At 35.6% G+C, this 25,524-nt stretch overlaps 2 protein-coding genes across 3 annotated transcripts; both read right to left on the bottom strand.

The window, feature by feature from the left end:
• Positions 1–597: 597 nt before the first annotated feature.
• Positions 598–6,015, bottom strand: CarT (Carcinine transporter). Its single transcript, XM_088273203.1, has 7 exons — positions 5,674–6,015; positions 4,362–4,535; positions 3,582–3,840; positions 2,531–3,163; positions 1,769–1,950; positions 1,178–1,356; positions 598–862 (listed from the first exon to the last, which is right to left on the bottom strand). Exons 1-7 carry the CDS (start codon positions 5,893–5,895, stop codon positions 670–672), a joined length of 1,842 nt encoding a protein of 613 aa, XP_088129329.1. The 5' UTR covers positions 5,896–6,015; the 3' UTR covers positions 598–669.
• Positions 6,016–10,375: 4,360 nt separating this feature from the next.
• Positions 10,376–23,404, bottom strand: Fs(2)Ket (Importin subunit beta Fs(2)Ket). Of its 2 annotated transcripts, XM_088273200.1 has the most exons (7): positions 23,260–23,404; positions 20,879–21,120; positions 18,225–18,405; positions 14,933–15,192; positions 14,180–14,366; positions 11,854–13,573; positions 10,376–11,766 (listed from the first exon to the last, which is right to left on the bottom strand). In XM_088273200.1, coding segments are annotated over exons 1-7 (2,649 nt in total). In that variant the 5' UTR covers positions 23,318–23,404; the 3' UTR covers positions 10,376–11,765. The 2 variants fall into 2 exon arrangements, with proteins under 2 accessions (XP_088129326.1, XP_088129325.1); XM_088273199.1 differs by lacking the exon at positions 10,376–11,766 and having other exon boundaries at positions 11,850–13,573.
• Positions 23,405–25,524: the final 2,120 nt, after the last annotated feature.

Raw genomic sequence — 25,524 nt, 5'->3', positions numbered from 1 at the left:
AAAAATTAAGGGCTAAAAAAATACTGCTGCCCTGGGATATTACGAACGCATTTGAGATAAATTTACTGCCTGGTTTTTTCTGTTAAAAAAGGAAATCTAATTTTATTCAGTGATATTAACTTTTCGACAGTACGGATTAAAACTCAGTTTCAAAATGATAAAAAATAAAATAAACAGTTAAAAATTTAAGTAATCTAGAACGCGTAGATAACAGCTCTGCATATAATGACCAAATGTCCCAGATTTAGGTGATCAGGTGATCCAATATTTCGGTCCTTGGCTGATAATAAAATTTTCGAGCAATAACCCTTTTTTTGGTTAAGTGGTCACTGTCGAAATATTGCTAGTAGTTTGAGGCTTTATGGAAGCCAAACATCCTGGTTACTTTTTTGGCCATTATTTTGCATTTAAACAATATTGAATATGGTTTGTTAGTAAAATTTCACATTGTCTCTTTAAACTGAATGAAATGTTGAAGAATTCTTATTTGTTGGGTGGTTTCTGTCGGTACACATTGTGTATTTTCTTTGCAAGAAAATTTGAATTTGGGAAATCAAAAGGCATGCGGTTGATTTTTCTTTCAAATAAAACAAATTATGTTATTAAAAATCAATATCTTATTACATTTTAAAACAAAAACAAATTAACAAAGTATACAACATTCATCTTTTAAAACCAATATGTTAATTGCATTGAACCATCAAGACCCCTTTGAGTATCCATGACACTAGTCTGACGTATTAGTTTACGCATCGAATTTCTTCTTGGTTCAGGACTCACTTCATCTCGAAGATCGGTGACACGCATTTGACTCAACTCCAATTGTTCTAGATCTTCATATGACCCCGATGTTGCAACAGGTCTATGAAATAGAAAGATAAGATTTTTAACAAAGATAATAAAACAAACTCTTTAACAGTATGAATTTTTCAAAAATTAGGAAAATGCAAGTGTTTGGCTACAGGATTTTAGCCTTTTAATAAACCCGTGAGAAAAGAGTGATGTAAATATCTAACAAGTTTCATTTTGGCCCATAGCTCCTTTATCACTTTTATACCCAAACTGAATGTAGATCACAATATAAAAATTCAACTCAGCAATAAGCACTCAGGGTTGTGGTCCAAAAATCACAAAAAAATAATTAGTAATTTCATCAGTGTAAAAATTCACAACCTACCTAATTGGTATACACCGAATACAGTCAGCATAAGACCAATCTTTTCCAAACTCTTCACCTTCTTCCAGAGTTTGTGGAAGTTTATGATGAAGTGTTTCCGGAAGCCGAAGAGCTGCAAGGCCCCCAATGACAGATACTACTCCCATTATAACAAGTGGCATCACCAAATTATCAGATCCCTGAATATAAAGCAAAAAATGAAGCATTAGACTTTCTTCCTACATAGATAATTCTATAAAATATTGATTTATTGTTTTTGCATACAAAGTTACTATAAAACTTGAAAAATTAATTAATTATTGATTAATTAAAAATGGAAAATTACTACTTCAAATATTGATTGATAGAATAAAAAATTATGATTGCTACAGCATTTATGTTTGTTTGCTGTAGTCATTCTATGTGAATTTGAAAACTAAAACTGCTTCAAACTAAGTAGTGTCAAACCTACACAGATTCACTTGGCAGTTGGGCACATACTTACAAGGGAGAGGAGAATAGTATGTTTCTATTCATTGACAAATTTGTATTATTCAATCCCTTTTGAATAAGTGACAGAGAATAAGTGAGAGTTCAATGAAAATTACTCACCAAATAAGTTATAAAAGGAATGATTATTAAGCCAAGTCCTCCTATGTATGCTGATGTTCCTATTCCGATTCCACGGAGTTGTGTTGGATAAAGTTCTCCAGCAAATGGGTAGACAATCAGAAATGATGCCGATATAAGTGATTTAGATATCAAAAAGATGACAAGAGTTGCTGTGACGGCATCTGAAGAAGTTAGGATACAAATAACTTTAGTCTGACATAAATCACTTCACGACCTCTATTGTATTTTCGACCAAACTTTACCAACCATCATTATTTAATTTATCGACCTAGGTAACAAATTGCTCAGCTTAATTAGTTAGAGCAGAAGGTATAATATCCAAAAGTTCCGGAGTAGGCAGTTACTTTTTCCAAGATATAATTAGTTCATGTTTTATGATTATTTTTTAATAATAATTTTACTACTACTACTACTACTACCATCACGCCGTTTCCCCGCAGGGGTAGGCAGAGAGGATGGAACGCCACACTCTATAATAATTTTAATATATTTAATATTGCTTATGTCTAATATTTTGAGAATCAATAAGGTAGACAAAGAAAATCAAATAAAAAAATTCAACTTAAATTAAATAACTTCATTAAAAAAAGTTGTTATATAATTCACTTTTTAGATTTGATCAAATTAAAGATTTTGATTTTGGTAGTTTATTCCGGATTTCTAGCTTTTAATATGTTTGGCAATCTAACATCAAAACAAAAGCTGGAAAAATAAGAATAAAATAATTCAAATGTATTTTACCATCTGGCAGAAGAACAGTGACGATACATGTTATTCCGCTTAGCACCATAGAAGTGCACAAGGGCCATCTTCTGCCCCAGCGGTCCATCAGAATCCAGCATACTAAATAACTCGGAATTTCCACAATAGATGACAGAAAAAAACTGATATATTGGTTGCTACCGAGAGAAGGCCCGTAGTAACTCATTCCAACATAGACCATTTCACTCGCAAACCAGTTCAGAGTGATCAAGCAGGTCTTCAATCTCATATTGGGAGTTCTGCACAAAGTCAATGCGCTTGGGTTCATTTTTGCTCTTTGTTCCTCACTTACGGTGCGTTCCATCATCATCAACTGTTTCAGTTTTTGTTTGAACGTTTCAGGTAAGGCTTTGCCATTAACTTTGGCTAATGTTTCTAGAATTTTGGACGCTTCCTCTAATCGGCCTTTGGCGAGTAACCACCGAGGAGACTCCGGAAGGAAGAACCAGTACAAATAATATAATATAAATGGTGCAGATGTCACATACGCCAGTAAACTCCAGTCTTTAACCATGTAAGTAATGCCAGCAAGCACAACTAATCCAAGTGTGTAGAACATGCAAGTCATTACAGTAATAAAAGAACGATAGTTTGGTCCAACAAGCTCTAATGCTGAAAAAAGAGGTGATCATTACTTAAAAAAGAGACAACTGCTGCATAGTTATAATATTAGAGAAAATAGTAATTATCCATATATCTGATGTGGTGCCCAATGCACCATCTGGGAACAGATAGTTATAGAAATAGTCATATTTTTGATAAGATTAGATTCCATAAAAGTGCTTAAATCTCCTATAATCCTCCTATATACCACAATGATTTCTATGGAATTAACCATAGAATTTTTTTTATATTATTTAAGTTTAGGTATTAAATCTTCATGCAAAGTTGGTAGTATAGTAGACATATTTAGAGATTACATTTGTTATCAATATTCTTAATAATCTGATAGTTACATAACGCTTGTAATTATGATTTTTTTATAGATTTGCATAAAATACAAGAGAGATGTTTATCAAACAAAACTTACATATTATGAATGGTATTTGATAAGCAGCTGGAATAGTCAAGCCAACAATGACTCTGCTACCCGCCCACCACCAGTAACTCTGTGCCGATGCTGTCAGTAGACTCCCGATTATAAGAATGGTGAGGCATGAGAAATATGACTTTTTTCTTCCGATTCGGTCATTTAAAACGCCAAAGAAATATACCCCCACCGGCCCTCCAACATTGAGTGCAACAAGTCCAAGAGTTGGGTATATCGATTTGTCACAAACTAAATCAAACTGAAAAAAATATAGTGGCTAACAGATAGTAATCAATAACAGATAGAATTGGAACCAAACGTACTAAGAACTTTTTTTATTTACTTGGAGTTGGATAATTGAGAATAAAAATGTTTTTTATCAAGTTATCTGAGGAAGCTTTTTCGAGATCTTTCAGATTCTGAAATTCTTTAGCCACATAGACATAATTTGTATTTTTTGGGTAAATTTTTTGGTTAATTAAGTATATACTACAAAAGTATAAAACAAAATAAATATCTCTTTTTTAATGATTTTATAGATAATAGGAGTTTACTGAAAAATATCCAAATGTGGTATGCGTTTAGTTTTGTTTAAATGTATTACTGCATTTTTGATTTTGGTTCTATTAATATTTTCGTCTAGAGCAATGGTTCTTAACCTTCCAGCGGGCGCGTGTCATAAAATTTATGACAAATGCGGCCCGCGGGCCGCGGGTTGGCCACCCGTGGATTAATGTATGCGATTTATACAAGTAAAAATTTAGTTAATGCTATACTCACATCTATCACAATTGAAGACTCAACTTCCGACCGATCGAATTCCCATCCGTCATAGCACGGCTCTACATTCCAGTCCATGTTAGGAACAATATCATCGAGTTCATACTGTTCCAATACCTCGGCCCAAGAAATAGCATACCTAGAACACTTACTGTATGTGCCGTTTGTATCCACCTAAAAAGCTACACCTATAAACATAATGCCTTATCCATCATGGGTTAAGCCGTAATCCAATTAGGGAAAGGTGCAATGAAATTGGGCTACTGATAGCGGTAGAGTATATATTATGCAAACTGTAGCAGGTAATTAAAGTAGGCTTAGCTGATGTAAGAATGAATAAACTGTTGCCTGGGCTGTTTACAATATACACTTCTCATTCTTTATTTTATATTTGATATTTTAGGCTATTATTTTGAGCAATAATATTTGGTGTTGTGTCTGATCAAATCATTACCAAACAAAAAAGGGAGTTCAAATAATTTTTTATTTTATTTCATTGCACCAAACAAAACACACATTTGAATTATAAGTAAAATGTAGCTTTGTTTTAAGATTTTAAAACAAAGTTACATTTTAATTATTAAATGGAAAATCACAAAGTTAGTGCTTCAAATATAAATTATGTACACATTTGAATCTTTAAGGACAATAAATCAAGATATATACTCGGTGTCTGAATTGAGATGAAGTTTTTTTATAATTTTTAATCCTTCGTAACGAGATCTTGATAAGTTTATCCTCTTTTTGGGTAATTCAGTGTTAGGTAAAATCATTGCTGTTTTTCATGTCTGGTCACATTAGAAGTACGTAAATTAAAATGGGCTTACAGGAATCTATTAATATGTAAAAATAAAAAAATTTAAAGAATTTTTCTGATAGCAGTTCCGACTAAGATACAAATGTGATTGTTATAATACTGCATATATACAACATTCGAAAAATGATGCAATATGGTTGTTCAATAACGAGAAAATGTTTCATGTTACACAGTGTATAAGTGATCGCTCAAGTTAGCCAGTGCCAGGTCGTAAGCCCTATGAATTTCTTAACTTCCATATAACCTTCATATAGAGGGGAGAAACTTATCTTTAAAAAAAAACCGAAACATCTTGAAAAAAAAAGTAGCTTATTTTTTATTTAAAAAGTAGCTTATTTATTTTTGGTGATCTGTCGTTTCAATGTCACATATTTCAAGATAACACTGCATTAATACGATGCAGTGCCCTATGCACCATTGGGTGTGGATAAGGTTTAGATTGAGTGATATCTTTTGATGTAAAAACAAAATGGTAACTTTCCATATTTGGCTTACTTCTCGAGGAATTCCCAGCTGCCGTCGCTGTTGCGGCGACAGCCCGGTTACGTTCATCAAATCAGGAATTTTGCACCAGTGTTCCGGAGTGTCGGTCATGAACAGTTGGTTGAATGCGCCGAACCCACAAGGAATGCACGCCGGCAAACAGACAAACCAAAGGAGCAATTTCTGGTATAAACCAAATTCACCCACGTGCGGAAGGAGGTCATCCAAATCCATTCCATCTCGAGCCTGGTAGAATTACATAAATAGTCATTTTTATTTAATTACCACATTAAAAATTTTGCACTGTTCCATATGCATAATGAATAAAAATAAAAGGTCTAAAATTAGCTGCTAAAATTAATAAATCTTAGTGATAGAAGGGTAATTACTGATTTGGTCCTGTTACATATATAAAATCAGCCCTGATCTCCTAAATCAAATAAAGCTTAGTCGAAGAGGTACTAGGCAAAAATCTGTATTCGCAGTATTTGTACATAATGCAAACTATGCCATGTTCTCTCCGATTCCGCGGCTTCACATGTTAGCCAATGCTGTTGATAGTATAGATTTATTTAATATATTGTTTTCCACCTTGAAGTCTGTACTTTCTCAGCATTTCTTCTCCATGTTATAATGGATAAATTTGAACGTTGTGTTTCACTCTCGCTGCTCGCTGATAGTGTGTGAAGGAGACGTGTATTTATCAGTGCTTACTATTTGTTATTGTATTATTATTTTATGTTTAAGACTTTTTGTTTCTCTATTAGTGTATTTTTATATTAAATACTGTATATATGTATTATGATTAAGGCTTTAGCCATTCAATAAATAAATAAATATTCTTTAGACGGATCTGCGATGCGAAGTGATGGGGCAAGTGAACAAAGCTGCAGCCATCTCAGGATGCCTGAAAAATGCTATATGGAAAAACCCTGAGATGAAGATCGGCAGCAAGATCAAGATATACAAAACTTGTGTCCGACCCATCATGACGTATGGAATCGAAAGTAGAGCAGACACTGCTGCCACAAAAAACGCGCTTAGAGTGTCAGAAATGAAGACTCTGAGAAGCATAACAGGCAAGAGTCTTCGAGATAGATTGAGAAATGCCAAGATTAGGGAAATATGCGAGATCGAAGATGTCGTTAGGTGGGGAAGGCAACGAAGAAGACAATGGTATGCGCATGTGAGGAGAGTGGAACCATCCAGACTCCCCCACATCGCACTGTACGGCCAACCCCATGGTAGACGACTCCCGGGCAGACCACCAAAGAGATGGGCTGATAGCTGGGAATCGACGTCGCAGGAGGCTAATCCCTCTTAAAAACAGGCCGCAAGGCCTATAATAATAAGAAGAAGAAGAATATTCTTTTATTAATTGATTCAGCAGTCACTTTGTGGTAATATCGATCCATTTTTTATTTGAATTTTACCTTGTTAGTAACACCACTATTACTTGAAAGCTATCGTGACGCGTGTTTCGACGGATTCAGCGTCATTATCAGAAACCATATCGCTCACTCCTTTCAAGAATGTCATAAATAAAAAATCGTCAATTTTCAGTTGTGCATGTTTTCGGAATGCCCAGAAAATGTACTATTTCCCAGCTAAAGAGGCATATTTAAACTTAATATTTACCTGCTACAGGGCAGAAAGTGTTGTTTTTGCATTTTGAAGAAAATGTATTGTTTAATTTTAAAAAAAGAAGTTTTTTCTCAAATGTAGAAAAAACCTTCAGGTTTAACCTATAAAGATCTGTTGCACAGTAAAAAGTTCAATAAGTGTCACATTAAAAAAAAAATTATGTTTTATTTTTAACTTTAAAAACATTCTCCTGAAAAATCAAGTTTTTTTATTTATGACGTTCTTGAAAAAAGTGAGCGATATGTAGAGGCTCAGTCTAAATTTTAAGTTCTGTCCTTGTAACGTTGAAGGATAAAGAGGGAGTATAAACTGTTTCTTATTCTTTTTTATATGTGGAAACACGGACTATAGTGGGGAGGCTTCAGTCATTACCATAAAGTTAATTATGGGTTTATTATTATTGTTATTTTCTGTCGTTTCAAAATGTTGAAGTACTCATATTAATAGTTTTTACGATTTCTACATTATTAACACATTTCGGACAGGTGTTTTTTTACGCCTGCGAACCGATGGTAACGGGATTTGATATTATGTAAATATTTAATTTATTAATAAAGATTCAGCGTTATTATCAAACACCGTATGTGAAGCTTAGTCTAAATTTTAAGTTGTGTCCTTGTGATATTGAAGGATGAAGGGCGAGTATAAGCTGTTTCTTTTTTTTTTACACGTGGAAACCCAGACAATAGTGGGAAGGCTACAGTCATTACCATAAAGTGATTTATGGGTTTATAATTATTTTTTTTATCGTTTTAAAATGTTGAAGTACTCCGGTTAATAATTTTTAGGATTTTTACATTATTTATCTACGCTATATGAAAAGAAATAGTGGTATTTATTAAATTAAATAAAAATAAAAAAGAATACTTTATTTGTGATCCGAATATCTTTATTGACATTGTGACACTACTATTACTCTATTCCTGGTGGGGTTGGTGGAGAGGATAGAATGACACTCGTCTGTCCTGACATATACTTCTAGTTTCCTCTAGTCATACATGTCCTCTGCTTACGTATACTTTTGACACAACCAGATTTAAGGCTTTGTTTGATTTGGACGCCGATTTCCAGGTACTCTATATGGCACTTAATTTTAAACATAACACATATCGCTCACTCCTTTCAAGAAAGTCATAAATCAAAAAACTTAATTTTTCGGGAGATCGTTTTTAAAGTTTAAAAATATAATACAATGAATTAAAAATAAATATCAAGCCACTTATTGAACTTTTTACTGTGCAACAGATCTTTTTAGGTAAAACCTGAAGGTTTTTTCTCCATTTGAAAAATATTAAGTATATAAAAAAAAAATATTAAACAATATCTTTTCTTCAAAATGCAAAAACAACACTTTCTGCCCTGTAGCGGGTAAATATTAAGTTAAAAATATGCCACTTTTGCCGGGATATAGTACATTTTCTGGGCATTCCGAAAACATGCACAACTGAAAATTTATGATTTTTGATTTATGACGTTCTTGAAAGGAGTGAGCGATATCTATTTATATTATTTATAAAGTGATATAAATTTCTAAATTCTTTAGTTTTTTTTTTCCATTTATTTATGGATATTTTTTTTAAAGTATTAATAATGGAAAGCCTTGACACATAAAGAGGCCTTGTAAAGCAGAAATATAGTTCAAGGGATAATATTGCAAAGCTACTTACAGTTTCAGATTTACTAGTAAGGCGAGTGGAACAGTCCGGAGTGTCTTCCATGATGGACTGAAACAAGTTGGTAGCGTAGCCCCCAGGGAATCCATACAAGTTGTACCTAGATTAATCCACACGCAATACAATCCATCCGCTGAAATGCCAACCTTTTCATTCTATAAAATGTAACTACAGGACAATCAGGAAGATTGTATTCCAAATAAATTGAATTAAAAAATCCATTAAATACCGTTGAAATATTAGTTATTTGTTTGTAGATGAAAAAAAGCAGGGTGTTCAAACCACTTCATTCTCATGTTTTTTTTCACGAAAATACAACTAAAAATATGAGGTTATTTTATTTTAAGAGTTTACACAATTTAAAGGTTATAAAAATACAGGGTTTATCTCTATCGTTTTTAAAGGGACCTATTGCAATGAACTATAAATGCGGGATTAAGACATTAATACAGAAAAAGATACATCCTCCCAATCTGCATAACCATCGGTAGGTTAAAATTCTAAGAAGATGCAAGTTTTAGATATAAATGTATTTAATTTTAAAAATACATAGCTGAACAGAACAACAAAAAAAAATTGTTGTATTGTAAATAATCTGTGAACAATATTTGTCTTTTTTCTGTTTTATTTCCGTAAGTCAACAGTATGTTTTCGGCTCTGCAAATAATATTTTTTTGGCATCAGTTATTGAATGTGCGTAGTAGAAAGTTTTCAACCTTGCAGAGTGTGCATGCTTTCGAAAAAGAAGGTAAAGGCAGCGGCTGCTCTTCATCAATATCGACTTCTTCTGCTGTCTTCGTCAACCTTGTGTCACACAAGCTTTCGATAGTTTTTATCCCATACGTTGAAATATTGTTGAATGTAAGAAAATTGAGAAAAATGCAGCGTAATTCGAACGACGAATGCGGTGATAGAGAAACGATCTATTTTTGTATGAAATGAATTCAGGGTAGAAGAAATAATTGACACATCCAAGAGAATGATCAATCAAGGAACGATAGATAGAGGTTTCATTGTATAATATTTAAGTATTTTTGGTAAAATGAATATTAAAGAAAATATTTTTGCGATACCCTTAAGGCTTAACTTAAGGAAAACTCATGCCCATGTTGTGCTCATAATTCCTGCCCGTTGTCTAAAATGATGTCATTACTCATTTGAAATGCATTATTTAGGTAACTAGTCATACTAGGGTTTCTCATGGTCTATAAAAGCATATTATTACATAAAATCTTCAAATATAGGGGAAGGAGAATCTATGGAATAGGAGGTTATACTAGGTCTGTTTTAGATAATCGCTACTTTAGGAAAATGCTAGTTAACTTTATTTTCGTGGTTGATTGTGAGTTAGTACCTAGCGTAGAGAATAATTTGGATATATGTAATAAAACAAGAAATGAGTGAATATTTTTTATTGAATTTCTGCAACTCCTCTACAGAAACTTTCAGTAATAATCCTAAATGGAAATAAGAGCGCGATCGAGAAGAAATTCAATGAATATTTCTACAAAAATACAATGAATATAACATAATTATAATCCAAACTTGAAATGATGGGTTAATTTGAGATTTACGAGACAAAACGTGGGTGGTACAGTTGTAGCGAGTGTTACACAGTCGCATGGCACACTAATATATCGGGTGATACACTCGATCCTTTCAGAAAACACTCATCAGACATGCAACTCTCACATGATTCCATAAAACTCCTCTGAAAATACATAACATTCACGTAACAAAGCGCCTCTTGGAGATTCAACCAGCAGCGTTCAGCATCCGACCAAATATACAGATTCGCTTAGTTTGTCTTATGGTTAATAGTCACCGTCGTTTCATTATTGTACCTCACACACACTTGCGGCCATTCATCCGTCTCCATTCGCAGGTTCATGCTCTCTTCTTACATATTTACACATTCTTCCATCTTACTTCACTAGGATATTATAGGACGCAATATCACACAATCAGGAATTGGTTATGTTGAGAGGGCTCCTCTTATAAACCCTGCAAAAGTTCTATCTAAAAAGTAATTTACCAAAACGTCGGCTCGGCAAGTCGCCACCGAGCCCACGACAAATCAGAGCCCTCCCAAATCACAGTTTTGACATAATCGTTTGTTTGTTTAGTTAAAGCAAGAAGTAGTCACTCGGTCACCGATTCCTGAAGCCGACCCTTCGGCGACCGAGACCGCCTTAGCCTAGTTTAAACGTAAAGCGAGATTTAAAGTAAGGTAGTCGGCGAAGACTCGGAGAATGGGTGGCGCTTTGTGCCGAGGACCGAGGGCTAATATTTGTATAGGGAATGTCGCCCCCGGCAGCTACTCTCTCTCTCTCCGCCACTGCCCGCCATTCCCCGCTGACCAGAAATGCTTAACTAAACAACTCCGAGATACCTTTCAGTCGTCGCGCACATAAATAAGTCAATGGTCGTCCTTTTTATTCAAAAACTTCACGCAAACACGCACATCCGATTTAATCACTAATGATCGTCCGATCCGCAGAATTCCCGATACCAGCTTCCTCCTGATAGCCGGAAACGTTCCCGCTTCCGAGACTTCACTCACTGTTTGCACTGAATAAATGTAGATTATCTCGTATTTGGAAAATAACATTTTCTCATTCTGCGCACTGAGAACTGCCAAACGATGAAGATCAACATAACTAATGCACTATATCATGTCAATCTATACTCCCCAATAGCTTTGGATAGAACCGATATAGAGTTTTGGAATTTGATATATTTCTTAACTGAATACCTCCGAATCTCCATCTACGCTCTAGTTTGAAATCTGAAACAAGAGAAGAGACGCATTAGCGGGGGCGGGGGGGAGACATAGACAAGTATCGGAGAGTGGCAGTTGGTGGGGAGCACTCACCAGCTGCTCGGCGCTTGGTGGCCCTTGAGGCGACGGATCTCTCGCGTGGCCCACTGCGCTGTGGTCTTGGTGCGGGAGGTGGAGGAGCGGCGGCCCAGCGTCAGCACGTCGGTAATGGGCTTCACGTCCAGCAGCTGCAGCATGGGCGCCCCGAAGGCGCACAGATCGCCTACCAGCCCCGACACCGACACCACCTGGTTCTCCGTGTGCTCCGTGTCCAGCGCCACGGCCACCATGAAGTTCACTATCATCAGGATGTACGGCTCCAGGAGGCTCATCTCGGACACCTGGTCCTTGTCGTCGCCCTTGAAGCCCTGCACGATGCCTGTGTACGCCTCCAGGATGCTCTCCCGCAGCTTCTCCAGGTGCTCCGTCATCTCGGGGTCCGACCGGTTCACGGGGACCAGGGAGGCCTGGTACAGCATCTTCATCACTACCTCCAGGTACTTGTTGAAGTCCGCTCCGATGGTCATGGCGATGTCCCCAAACACGGAGAAGATAGCCGGCTTCACCGACTGGTGGATATTGCTGTCCTGCAAGTTCTGGAGCAGATACGTCATGAGGTCGTCGCAGTAGGGCAAGATCTTCTTCTTGAGGGCACGGCAGATGTCGCTCACCAGCCCCACCGTCACCTCGCACACCTGGTGGTCCTGGTGGTTCTTGAGGCCCGCGTACAGGTAGATCTTGAAAGCCTCCATGTACTTGATGAAACCTTCCTGCAAGACGTCTACCAGACTGGACACCGTCATCATGGCGTCTTCCTGGATGCCGCCCACCTTCCCGCTGCTGGAGCTGAAGATGGTGAGCACCGCCCGCATGACTACGTCGGATATCTTGGGAGCGTCGTCGGGAGTCACCTTCTTCAGGAGGGACTGCAGAGTGGCGCACAGCAGAGACTGCATCTCGTTGAACTGGGAGCGCTCGTTGTGACCGGTGACGTGCTTTTCCATCTGCAGAACTTGCTGTAGCCTCTCCAGAATGACCATGGTGGTTTGTTGAACGGTAGAGTAGCAATCCCGAGGCGAGTACTTGACCATCTCCATGAGCGCTTCGTAGGCGTTGGTTCGCAAGTTGTGCTGCGTCGAGTCGGGCCGGTCCGTGTTTTCCAGGAGGCGTTGTATTATAAAGTTGAAGCAATCGGACATGAGGTAAGTCTGGGGCACGTCGGAGGTGCAGTTGAGCTTGGCGGCCTCGTACGTCGCCTCCGCCAGGTTGTTGAAGACCCAACAGACGTTGGCGGCCACGGAGGGTTCGGCTTGGAGTCCGTTGACTAGAGCTTGCAGGAGAGGTTTGAAGTAGGCCTCGTTGAGAACGGCGTTGGGGATGATTTCGCATATGCGACCCAAGGCCCAGGCCGTGGTGTCTCGCACGTGGACGTTGGCGTCATACATGAGCTGCACGAGGGTGGGCATGGCCTGCTCCACCAGGGGCTTCTGGGTGTTGATCTGGAGCCCGCCGAGTACGCAGCCGAAGGCCATGAGTGCCGCATCTCGGAACCTCCAATGGTCCGATTTGATATTTTCTTCGATGAACGGGAAGACGAAGGGAAGTATGTCATCTTCGCAACAGTTGGACAAGATCATGAGACACACGGATGCGGACTTGCAGGGATTCCAGTCGTCGGACTCTTCCTGTTTGGTCAGTTTGTGCATTAGAACGGGGGTGAGGAACTGGAGGGCGCCGCGTGCGTAGTGCCGCGATGTTCGGACTGGGGGACAACCTAAAAATAATAATTAACCCATTGTACGAACTGAATATTTAGAATCGCTAATGAAAACCAACAATTATGTGTGATATTGGACATTACGCTCACTCCTTTCAACGTCATATATCAAAAATTGTCAATTTTCAGGTGCATGTTTTCGGAAAGCCCAGAAAATGTACTATATCCCAGCAAAAGCGGCATATTTTTAACTTAATATTTACCCGCTACAGGGCAGAAAGTGTTGTTTTTTGCATTTTGAAGAAAAGGTATTGTTTAATTATTTTTTTGAATGTACTAAATATTTTTCAAATGGAGAAAAAACCTTCAGGTTTTACACAAAAAGATCTGTTGCACAGTAAAAAGTTAATAAGTGGCTTGATATTTATTTTTAATACATTTCATTATATTCTTAAACGATCTCCAAAAATCAAGTTTTTTGATATCTGACGTTGTTGAAAGGGGTGAGCGATATCTTAAACAGTGGATTTCTTTAACAGGTTATAAGATAAAAACTTTAAATTAAAATTTATTTTGTCAGTTGCTCATCGCAACCGAATACTGGTGATGAATCCTCGAATATAAAAAGTAGAGAGAAATTTAGATAATAATGCGTGAACCAACCTGATTCCATTGCTTCTGATTCTTCAATTGACAAGTCAATTTCCTCTTCGCTGACCGTCGACCAGAACTCTATTCCTTGGAGTGCAATTTCATCGATGTCTGATTTCATAGCTTCTAATGTAATGGGGAATAATGCTTGGCCCATATACGGCTCCATGTAATGGTAATAATGTGACAGGATTTTAACCTAAGGAAAGAAAAATCAGTTACAGAACAGGTCTTTTCTACAGGTCAGCACAGGAGATTTCGCTTCACAAAGGGTGACATTTCCCAGTGAGCGAGATGAATAAGAGTAACTTTTAAAAAAACTCAACATTTATGAAGATACAAGATAGGACAGTTAAACCCTTTTTAACAGTTTTCGAGGGATTGGTAAAAACTGTGCAAATCAAATAGTGATAAATAGTGATTTGGCAAATTTGTATGCAGATAAAGGAAATTCAACTTTAAAATCTCAAAGATCCTTGCTGATTTATAACGCATTCGCACGCACCTTAGATGCGTGCATAAAGGGGTTTGTTTACTTGCTCTTTCTACATGATAAACATATAATGCACACCGATGCCGCTTTTTGTGTAAAATATTTATCAATGAATGGAATGTTTACAATATTCCATTAATAGGTAAACATTCCGTCATCCAGCGAGTATGTAAATATTTGTGAGTAAAACCAGGGCAATGAAAATTTTATTGGCGTAAATCGCTTCGATACACTTGATTTACAAAAATGATACAAAAATTTGATACACTTACCAAACATTGCAATGCCGCAACACTGATCCGTCGGTCTGTTGACTGAGTGGCTTCGCACACCACTTCCATGATATAATTTCTTTCGTTTTCTTTGTCAAAATTGGCTTTGGTAAATTCCAACGAGTTGAATAACGCCGTAGTGGCCGCAAATCTTACATAGTTGCTGGGCTCACTGGACCTCATGCCGTGCACGATGGCTGTTAGGATCTGATTGCTCTGCGCCACCAGGTCTTCGGAATCTATATCTTGGCAGATGTAACCTACAAAGAAGTTGTTAAAAAACATTGAAATGTGACGAAAACTCAAAAAACTCGACAAAAGTAAAATTAAAAATGTGACAAAATTAAAATAACAGAAGGATTTTTCAAAATGCAATATGTATTAACAAAAACAGAAAAGTGTTGAAGTGTCATTTTGAGAATTCCATAACAGAGCGATAAAAAGTTAGGATAATAAGCAATTTGTCTTGCTGGTCTGTATTTTTACTGAATAGCTGATGCATATGAATTGTGAAAAATGTGTGAAACTGAAACCATCTTAATCATGACAAGAAAAATATCATTTGAAATAAAGTAAATGTTACGGAAAACACAAAAATATTGTTGAGATTATTCAATCAAAATAATAAACAAGATCAAACAAATTATAATGGGAGCAATGTTTAAATAGGTTGAGTAAATTGACAGAGATGGTGAGGTATTATTATTATTATATATATATACATATACAGTGGAATCCCGGCAACCCTAACTAATTGGGCCTGCGGCCTTCGGTCAGCACGCTCAACTACTGTACTGGAGGTCCCGGGTTCGTTTCCCAGGGGGGTGAAATAAATATAAGTGATTTTTTCACTCTAATATTTATTCCATATTACCTTGGACTGGTACCTGGAGCGGAGGGCTGACCACCTTTCTTCATGTGTTAACGATCAAGGTAACACTGTGTTTATATGATGCAGTGCCCTATCGGGTGCGTATACGGGTTTGAAAAATCATTTCTCCATTGTTACAAAAAAAAAATCTAGTTGGGAATTTACCCTTATTGAATGAAAATTCAATCAATTTTTTTCAAATTGTGTTATATCAAAACCGTGTAATATTAAATTTGAGTTTTGTATTGTGAAATATGGAATCCATATTTCAATAATTGTAAAATTTGTACCGCGTAATATCGAAGGCGTTATATGAGAGATACTTGATACGCACAAACCTTGGTGAATGTGTGTTTACGATACAATGTCTTACATCTGACGTTCGATATTTCAGCATTTAGAATATTAGAATCAGGGATTATTTTTACCATTTTAAAATTGAAAACAGAAAGTTCAAGAAAAAATACATAAATATGTAAAATTTTAGATTGATTCAATAAAGAAAAGTGGCTCAAAAATACTATAATTTTTGGACGATAGTTTAACATTCATAGTCAACTAAATAAAAGCTATGAAAAACTAAATAATTTTTTGTTGTTGTTATTTTTGTTTATTTTAAATGATCTGTCACCTTAATTAATAAATTGTGAGCGGTGTTATACATGCTTCATAATTTAAAATATCATGCATCAGTTAATAAAAAAAATATTGTTGTTCTTTTGTGTTTGTTATTGTCAGTAATAGAATAAGGAGAATTATGGGAAATGAGTCTAGTATGGGATGAAGTAAAAACATATTAGTACAGTAGACTCTCACTGAACAACTGCCCCACCAAATGATTGATCTGCTAGAGAACTCACGGAATGGTTATTCGACTAAATAATTGGCACATTGAATAACTGACTTTGCTATATCGCTTACTCCTATCAACAATGTCGTACATAAAAAACCCTGATTTTTCAGGAGATCGTTTAGAAAATATAATAAAATGTATTAAAAATAAATATCAAGCCACTTATTAAACTTTTTACTCTGCAACAGATCTTTTTAGATAAAACCTGAATGTTTTTTCTTCATCTGAAAAATATTAAGTATATTTAAAAAAAATAATTAAACAATACCTTTTCTTCAAAATGTAAAAACGACAATTTCTGCCCTGTAGCGGGTAAATATTAAGTTTAAAAAAATGCCGCTTTTGCTGGGATTTAGTACATTTTCTGGGCTTTCCGAAAACATGCACAACTGAAAATTGACGATTTTTGATATATGACGTTGTTGAAAGGAGTGAGCGATATGTGGATTAGAATTGGACAAAAAGCACTCTTCAAAAATTCATAATTTAAATTCATCTATAATAAAGGCTTCTAAAATCAAGTTGGATAGCTTGAGAAACTTCTTTGATAAAAGGAAATCAATAAATTCAATTTTATATTTTAATGATATGCAATAATTTAGATAAATTTTATTTTAAGGTGAGCCTAAGCGGTTTATGTTTGAGAATTAGAATGAACTTGTTGCAGAGTAGGGGAATAAACCTAGAAACTCCGGCCAAGAGTCCGTGATACTAACCACGGGATCATAAACAAACTCAAATACTTAAAATAATATTATATAAATAATTAAACAAGCCTTAAGACGAGCAGTTGAGGGAATGACTGTCAGTCACTATTTACAGTTGGGAGGCAAAAGTCTACTGCAGAAATATTAACATATACGAAGGTCATTCACAAAATAAGTTTCCCATAAAAAAATACATCATTTTAAAGCATCATTTTTTTTCTACATAGTGGCCGTTTCTGTCTAAACAATTTTGCAGACAATGCTCCAACTTTTGTATCCTCGGGTCATAAAATTTTGTCGCCATTCCTCTGAGAAATCGATTTGGCTCGTGGAACAACAATAAACTCCGATAGATACTGCGACACATTAAGAAAACCGAAAGGTGCTATCTAAATTATGCAGAAAAATATAGTTAGTTGTAAGCTTTAAAATGATGCATAATGCTAAGGCAGTGGTTTTTAACCTGGGTTCGATAGAGCCCCAGGGGTTCGGTGAGCCAGTCTCCCAGGTTTGGCGGAGATCAAAACACACCTTTTTTTATTGTATGATATTATGAAAAATGATACGACGTATGATATATTCTGTTATCCAATAGATCTAGTATATTATTTGAAAGGAATATATCAATCTAGAAAAAAAAAATTCCAATTAAGGGTTCAGTGAACGCGCATATGAAACTGGTGGGTTCGGTACCTCCAACACGGTTAAGAACCACTGTGCTAAGGGAAATATTAATTGTATATTTAAAAAAAATATGGGAATCTTATTTTAAAAATGACCCTCGTAGATATAATGATCAACCAAAGCCTATTCACACCGTGAAAGAGATTAGAGAAGAATTGTCGTAAGTAACACTCTTACCGATAGCTTCTAATGAAGCCTCTCTATGCATTTCACTCGCATGAGCACTCACTACGTTGTCCACTAAATTAGCTATCACATCATTCCACTGACGGACCGGGATCTCTATAACGGCGACATAAGCCACACACTGTGCCGCCGAACTCGGTCTGCTTTCCTCTGTAGCAATCGCACCCAAAATCTAAACAGACAAATCACCACATGTAAACATCGGCAGGGGGAAAATACATTCTGTTCCGAGAACTCAACATGCACATCTGACAAACGCTCAAACACAATATAAGCTCCACTCAGAGACAGCGGGGGGTGGCATTCTTACAGGTAAAAGAACAGTTTACTCACGGCGAATACAAACCGCCCATTTCAAAATCATATCGGAAAAGCGTTCAAAAGCGGAAATGTTACAAGGGTCGTGTTAGTGACAAAAGTTAATGGCATGATGGTGAAGACTGGAATATTTATTTACAAATTCACAACATTAACCGTCTGATGAACACATATAACAAATATTGTTAAAATTTGCTCTTAAACCCTGCATAAACAAAAAAAAAATGAGTTGCCACAAGTATCATTATTTTATAAAGCTTTAATTATTTCTAAATCATAGTATGAATTTAATTTTTTTATTAAAAACTTTTGTTTAAAAAATATTTGAGAAATATAAAAGAAATTGAAAAACATATTATTAACTCGCAGAATTTTAACCAGCCCAATGTGCTTGTCAAAATAAGATGCATTGACCTGGTTACATTCCATAGTAGGCTCATGATATGTTACAGTCATCTCAGATTATCATGTTTCAAGATAAGATGCATCGGCCTGATCAATTTTCATAGTAGGCTCACAATACATTACAGTTATTATCATGTTTCAAGATAAGATGCATCAACCATATCACTTTTCTTAGTAGGCTGACATGTTACAGCCATCTCAGATTATCAATTTTCATAGTAGGTTCACAATACGTTACAGTCATCTCAGATTACATATCATGTTTCACGATAAGATGCACTGGCCTGATGAATTTTTATAGTAGGCTCACGTTCAAGAAGACATTTGACATTGAGAAAACATTTATGAATAAAAATTACAAATTTAGAAAACCATTATTAGAGGAGTTAGATTGAGTTAAGTAGCAAGACAGCATTGAGATTGTATGTTTATTTTAAATTATTTCTAATTGCAGACTGGGTAGCCAAAAAGCGCTTTTTAATAATAGTAAAAAACCAACAGCAAACTGAATACAGCCTTGTGTCTGAACAATATCTGCATCATTTTAGCTATTTACATTTTTTTGTTAGTAACATGTTCCTCACTAATACAAGGGATTAATCTGTAATCAGACTTTGAATAACCAAATTTTAGATTATTTATAATGAATATGTTTTGTCTAATAAATATTACACCTTGATGATTTCCGATTTTTAAAAAGTAAAAATACTATAAATTTTACAATGGTAGCTCTTCTTTTTTCAATCAGAATATAAAAATGAAGGAATGAAGGAATGAAAGAGTGTATTATCACAGAGTTTATTCAAAAGGCATAATCTAGACAGCTAATATCCGGTTTAGTATTTCATGTGATTTTTTTCTCCATAAATGCAAAATAGAATGGATTTCTAAGATTTAAAGCTTGATTACATGAATTTTTCCATACTCAGACCATGTTCATTCCCAATTAGTTTGAATAATAACGAATCTTATTTAATATTAAGAAGACAAAAAAAAAGTGGTCAAGTACACAGACAAGATTGCATACAACATTGCGGTGATTTGTCTCAAAATGCTATTATTTGAAATAAGATGCTGATATATATAATGCCGTGTGTCGGTAGAACTTCTTGCCAACGTTTCGGATTAAATTGCAGTGTTCATCACCATGGCTGATCAAAATCGGCATCCCAAAAGGCCGTGAAAATCTAAGTACTCAATTTAACATGTTGAATATTCTTCTGCTCCGTCTTAGTCGTCATTACTGTGGGATATGACCCTCGTGGAGGCAATGACTCTTCTCCAGTTATCCCTTGACTGCGCTGCACGTAGCGCTTCAACCACCGAGGTGTCTGGTGCTGCTTGCTGCCTTAACTTGATCTTAACCTTTCCCTTACGGTGCTAACTTCCGCGGGCACCGGTGATATGTATTTTGTACACCATATGAAAATGTGGTTTCAAAACGGGAAAATGATATTCCTAAATGTTGCTTTTATTGACCATAGTTGAGGTTGAAATGTAACAATTTTGTAATGGTAGCTTTGGTAAGTATCTGGAAACGAGAAAAAAAATACATCGCAAGTAGCCGCAATAGCTAGCGTAGCGACACAACCGCCGCGTAAGACTATCTATACACTACTGGTGCAATAAACATGTTATGACATGCGCATATACATAAAGCACGGCACACAGAGAAACGTTTGCGTTTTGGTGATTTTATCCCCAATTTTTCACAAATTATTTGTTTCCGTTGCTGCAAATGAATAACTTTATATTATAATACATAATTATATTACGGAGGAATACGAAAATTCTGAGCCCGTATCTATTATATTTTATATTGATATCCTCATTTTACAAGTCGAGCTGTAGTAAATACATATCACCGGGAGGGGAAGGTTAACTTGTTAAATATTGAAGCTAGATCTTGTAGCTAGACTTACGTTTTTCTTGATATAATGCCTAATATCATCGGGTATTGAGAGCCAGCGGGCTTTGTATTCCCCGCGGAGGTTCTCCTCCTTGGAGGTGAGGTGGTTCTTGAGCTGCAAGCCGGCGGCCATGCGGGCCACCTGACTGTTGCCCCCCTGGACCAGCACATCGGAGAGCATCTTCATGAACTGCCCGAAGTCTGCGGCGGCCGCGTGTTTGAGGAATTCTTCAGCCGTGACCAGCTCATTTTTATCTGCAAAGGCGGGAAATAAGATTTGAAATTCCTATTAGATTTGGCTCCAAATAAGGAACTTATTACAATGACCCTGTGCATAATATAATACCAGAGCACATAAGTTCTCGCTTCCCTGTCTGCTTTTCAACTAATGAACACAATAGTACATACTAATATCTCCAATGATGTGTGTATTTTGTATAACTAACCATAATACTACGGAAGCGGACATATGTCTTGTTTGCGTTGAATTGAATTTTCTTTTTTCTAATAAACGGTATGGTAATATACAACACGGGTAAACATTTTAGGGTTCAATTTATACTTAGGGCACTTGTCCACTACCCGGAATTCCGTGTAATTTTACCGTCCGGCACGTCAGTTAGCGTTTTAAAACGACAATTGGCTTGGATTGGCTTGTGCTTTTGTCCATCTTGCTTCGGATCGGAGATCTTGATCGGTGCGTGGTTGGGGGTAAATTCGATCACGCTAAACTGTCGTAGTCGTTTTCATTTTTCAATGCCGGACGGTGAAATCCCATGTAGTGGACAAACGCCCTTACTGTACACAATATTACTCAATGAGTGTGTTGACGTTAAACATACATATGTACATGAAATTTACAAATACAGCATTACATATAAAGATCCAAAATGGTATAAGTTTATTGTTATAATCTAATGCAGCATACAGATGTATTATTTAGATGCACTCAAATTCCACCACGGAAAAAACAGCATAATGATATAATCTTCAAATTGACCACACTTTTATTCATATGATTGTAATGGTATTTTATTTATTTTGTTTGTATTGCTTATGGTCCTATTAAAACACCTTAAACAGGAAAGGTATTTCTACTCGTTTGGTCGATTGATGCTTAAGGACGAGAAGGGTATTTTTACTTTCTGCGCCGGCCTCATTTCAAAGGCAGAATAGAAGGAATAATCCAATGTTTTTATATGAGTATTAAATACAAATAGCAACCTCTCTTTTAAGGTCTTAATAATATGCACATTATTATCAAATCCCGTCACTAGCGGTCCACAGGCGTAAAAAATACCCATCCGAAATGTTTCAGGTTTATAAAATCAAAGCAAACTTGAACCTAAACGTGTTAAATGTTAATCTAAAGGAAGTCATTTAAAAATAACAATTGCACATTAAAACAAAATATGATTTTAAGTACTATGCAGTGTTAAACAATATCATCTAGGTCGTTTCAAAAATTTATTGATATGTAAGTAAAAAAAAAATTGTTAATAAAATATTTGTGATTATGTACTTATATATAAATATTTAAATATGGTATAAGCTTTATCAAATATACAAAAAAAGTATAAATAGTGACCATATTAGTGTTTTTCTTCACGTATAAACCATTCTGACAGTTCGATTACTAAAAGAGTAATCTTTTTTTAAGGTTATGTATAACATAGACATCTCTTGAGATAAAGTATTTCCTAATCGTTTATACCTTGAATGTGATTGCACATTTATTTTATTATTTTTAAATTACAACAAAATAATTAGCAGATCATTTTACTGATTAACTTACATGCGTTATTTTTTATAAGAAAAAACGATTCGAATATCAAGAAAATGAGATAACCGTATCTAACTCGTCGTTAACACGAATGAGTATTTACGGAGCAGAATAATTTATCAATAAAAGAAATTCGGCGAAGACTGTTTGATCAATTCGAATCCGTTGTTAAATATACCTTAAGATAGCAATGCGTACGAGCTTTAATTGTCACACAGATATCAAGACTCTAAACAAAAGAATTCTTATGGAAGAAAACAAAGGTATATGCGTTTATTTACATGTAATAGAATGAGTCCCTTTAACACAAAAACAAATTGACCGGCAAACGCAGTATTACATGGAACGTAGAGAAAATACATGAAATTTTATCGGCACGATGTTCGATGGCAAAATAAGCCTTGAAAGGAAAATGATACGCAAATCTGCGAGATATAAAAGTTTAGATATTTATGAAGAATGTAAAATACGTTTATTATTCGTCGTACTTGATTCTATAAGGCAGATTTCTTTCGAGAAGATTACGCCATGAGTCAGACAGACATGTTCTAACGGACATTTCTGTTATCGATACGTTTGACGTTGAACAAATGTATATACACTAAACTTACCTGGAGAAATAGTCTTCTCTAGAATTTGGATAAGCTGTAAATTAGTTTCTGAGTGCATTTTGTGTAATTTAGTGCTGCACTTTTTATTTAACCAACACCGTAAACTTCAATGCCAGCCAGCGATCGGCGATCATGAATGTAGACTGGAGGTGTTTCCGGTGGACATTTTGAACATTATAAACGAACAAAACAATAAATATCGGAGATTTAGCTAAAAAATACGGTAATATCGTTCTCAAAAAATCAATTTTTATTTTTCATATACGTTTTGTAGCACTTTTACAAAAAATACTTTATTAATATTTTGTTATGACCGGAACCAAAATGATACTTGTCAAATCTGACTAACGATCAAAAGCAAAAACAATTTATACAAAATTGTGCAATTTGATTTCGCTCGTTTGAAGAATATTTTTTGGAATCCTAAGTTCTGCGATTGCATTTTGTGTAAGAATAATGGATTAATATATTATAATATTCAATCAATGCAATTCAAATTTTTAACGAAGAAGCTTGCTTTTTACCACTTGAGTTATTTATTTTGACTGAACAATAAATAAAATACAATTCAATATGCGATCAAAATAATTTATTTTTACACCATTAGAAGGATGTTATAAGTAATAAAAACTTTGACTCATCTCAAAAGTACCCATTTGCTTATTATTATTATAATATCATATTACTAGACATCGTGGGCCGGTATTTTATATTTTTTGGGAAGTCATTAAAATTATGTTTTTTAATTTTATTTAATGTTTGCAAGCTGAAATAAACAGAGATTTCCAAAATGGCGTGAATGAAACGTTTGGTTTGAAATACCAAATTCCTTTTATTCGATGTCGAATTTGACAATCGCAATTTACCTCAATTTCGAACGCACTCTATTTGATATTTGGTTTGTGTCCCCGCTAATGCAGTGCCCTCTATAGGTTTTGAAATATGTAGTGACAGATGCGACCACAGACAATATCAATAGGTAGGTATATAGTATGAACGATGCGACGCGCCGGTCGCTTTCCACGTGGAATGAGGGTTATGTATTCACTAATTTGTTTCATAATAAAATCATAGATGGCGCTTATTTGACTTATTTAAATTATTTGCGTCGATAATTTACCCCTAAGCATCAAATTGCATTTTATACCCAAAACAATTGCTCTTGGTTATAAACAGAATTCATAATATCACAAGATTTTACTTCATTTAATTTAATTGAGTTTAATGGACTTAGGAATAGGGAAGTCTGGGTATATACAGGACTTACGACCTGTTCTCGGTTGGTTTATGCTATCGCTACATACACTGTGTAATATTTTTTATTCTAGACAACCACGAAAATCAAAATTTACATCATTGACAAGGCAATCGATATTTTTGTTGAAAAGTTCGTAGTTAAAATATGTACGTTGGCAGGCACCTCAATTTATGCACGTGCGATATAGTACTAAGTGAGAAAAATGCATATAAAAGAATTTTTAACAAAAGTACTTTAGGGAAAAGTAGGCGTGACCAAGCTTCTACGAGTACAAGTATAATATTCCGAATGCCCTAACAATTGATTATCTTCTCTTTTACCTACCAACTGTTCCTCCTCCATTTGCTTTCCCATGTTGCAGTAATATGATTCATATCATAAAATAATATTACTCCTAGATCCAAGAACCTGATGTCCAGGATTGATCGTATATATATAGCCTTCATATAATCGGTGTATGCTTCCATTATATGATAAGCGGAGGGCTGATCACCTTTCCTTCATGTGTAAACGATCAAGATAACACTGCGTTTATATGACGCAGTGCCCTATGCACCATTGGGGTGCGGATAAGGGTTTTATTATTATTATTATACTCCATTGAGTGTGGCCAGAAGATGAAATACAGTTAGGCGTTAGCCTTATTTAGGATGAATTTATGTTTTTTTATACTATTTTGAAGGTACAATTATTTATTATTGGAAACAAGTCTTATTTATTCTTCTTATTCTTTGTGTACGTTTTGTCAAGTCCCCTGACGTCGACTATCAGTTGAGAGTAATTGTCCTTGTCTTGAGCAGCTCTAAACAGCGCCTCGACGGTCCTGATTCTCATCCAATCTCGTATATTCCGGAGCCAGGAGGTTTGTCTTCTGCCCACACCTCATCGACCCTCTACTTTGCCCTTTTATTCCAGATCAATGCGTTCCTTAAACTTAAAACAATGACAGGTATTGCATTTTTCCTCTTCTTTTTCTAGTTCTTATTTGCACACGAAGGTTAATATGG

Source organism: Brachycentrus maculatus, unplaced genomic scaffold, assembly GCF_059751285.1.
Source record: "Brachycentrus maculatus isolate JH-2025_06_01 unplaced genomic scaffold, ASM5975128v1 h1tg000559l, whole genome shotgun sequence".
Lineage (NCBI taxonomy): Eukaryota > Metazoa > Arthropoda > Insecta > Trichoptera > Brachycentridae > Brachycentrus > Brachycentrus maculatus.
Note: the sequence above shows the minus strand (reverse complement) of the source record. Positions and strands in the feature narration are given on the sequence as shown.

What these genes read in the sequence shown, in the direction of transcription:
- CarT (XM_088273203.1), bottom strand. Translation starts at nt 5,895, where the DNA reads ATGGATTTGGATGACCTCCTTCCGCACGTGGGTGAATTTGGTTTATAC. An exon ending in AGTCTTCAATTGTGATAGAT is followed by an intron (nt 3,841 to 4,361) that starts GTGAGTATAGCA and finishes TATTTTTTTCAG; the next exon opens with TTTGATTTAGTTTGTGACAA. An exon ending in CACTGTTCTTCTGCCAGATG is followed by an intron (nt 1,951 to 2,530) that starts GTAAAATACATT and finishes TAACTTCTTCAG; the next exon opens with ATGCCGTCACAGCAACTCTT.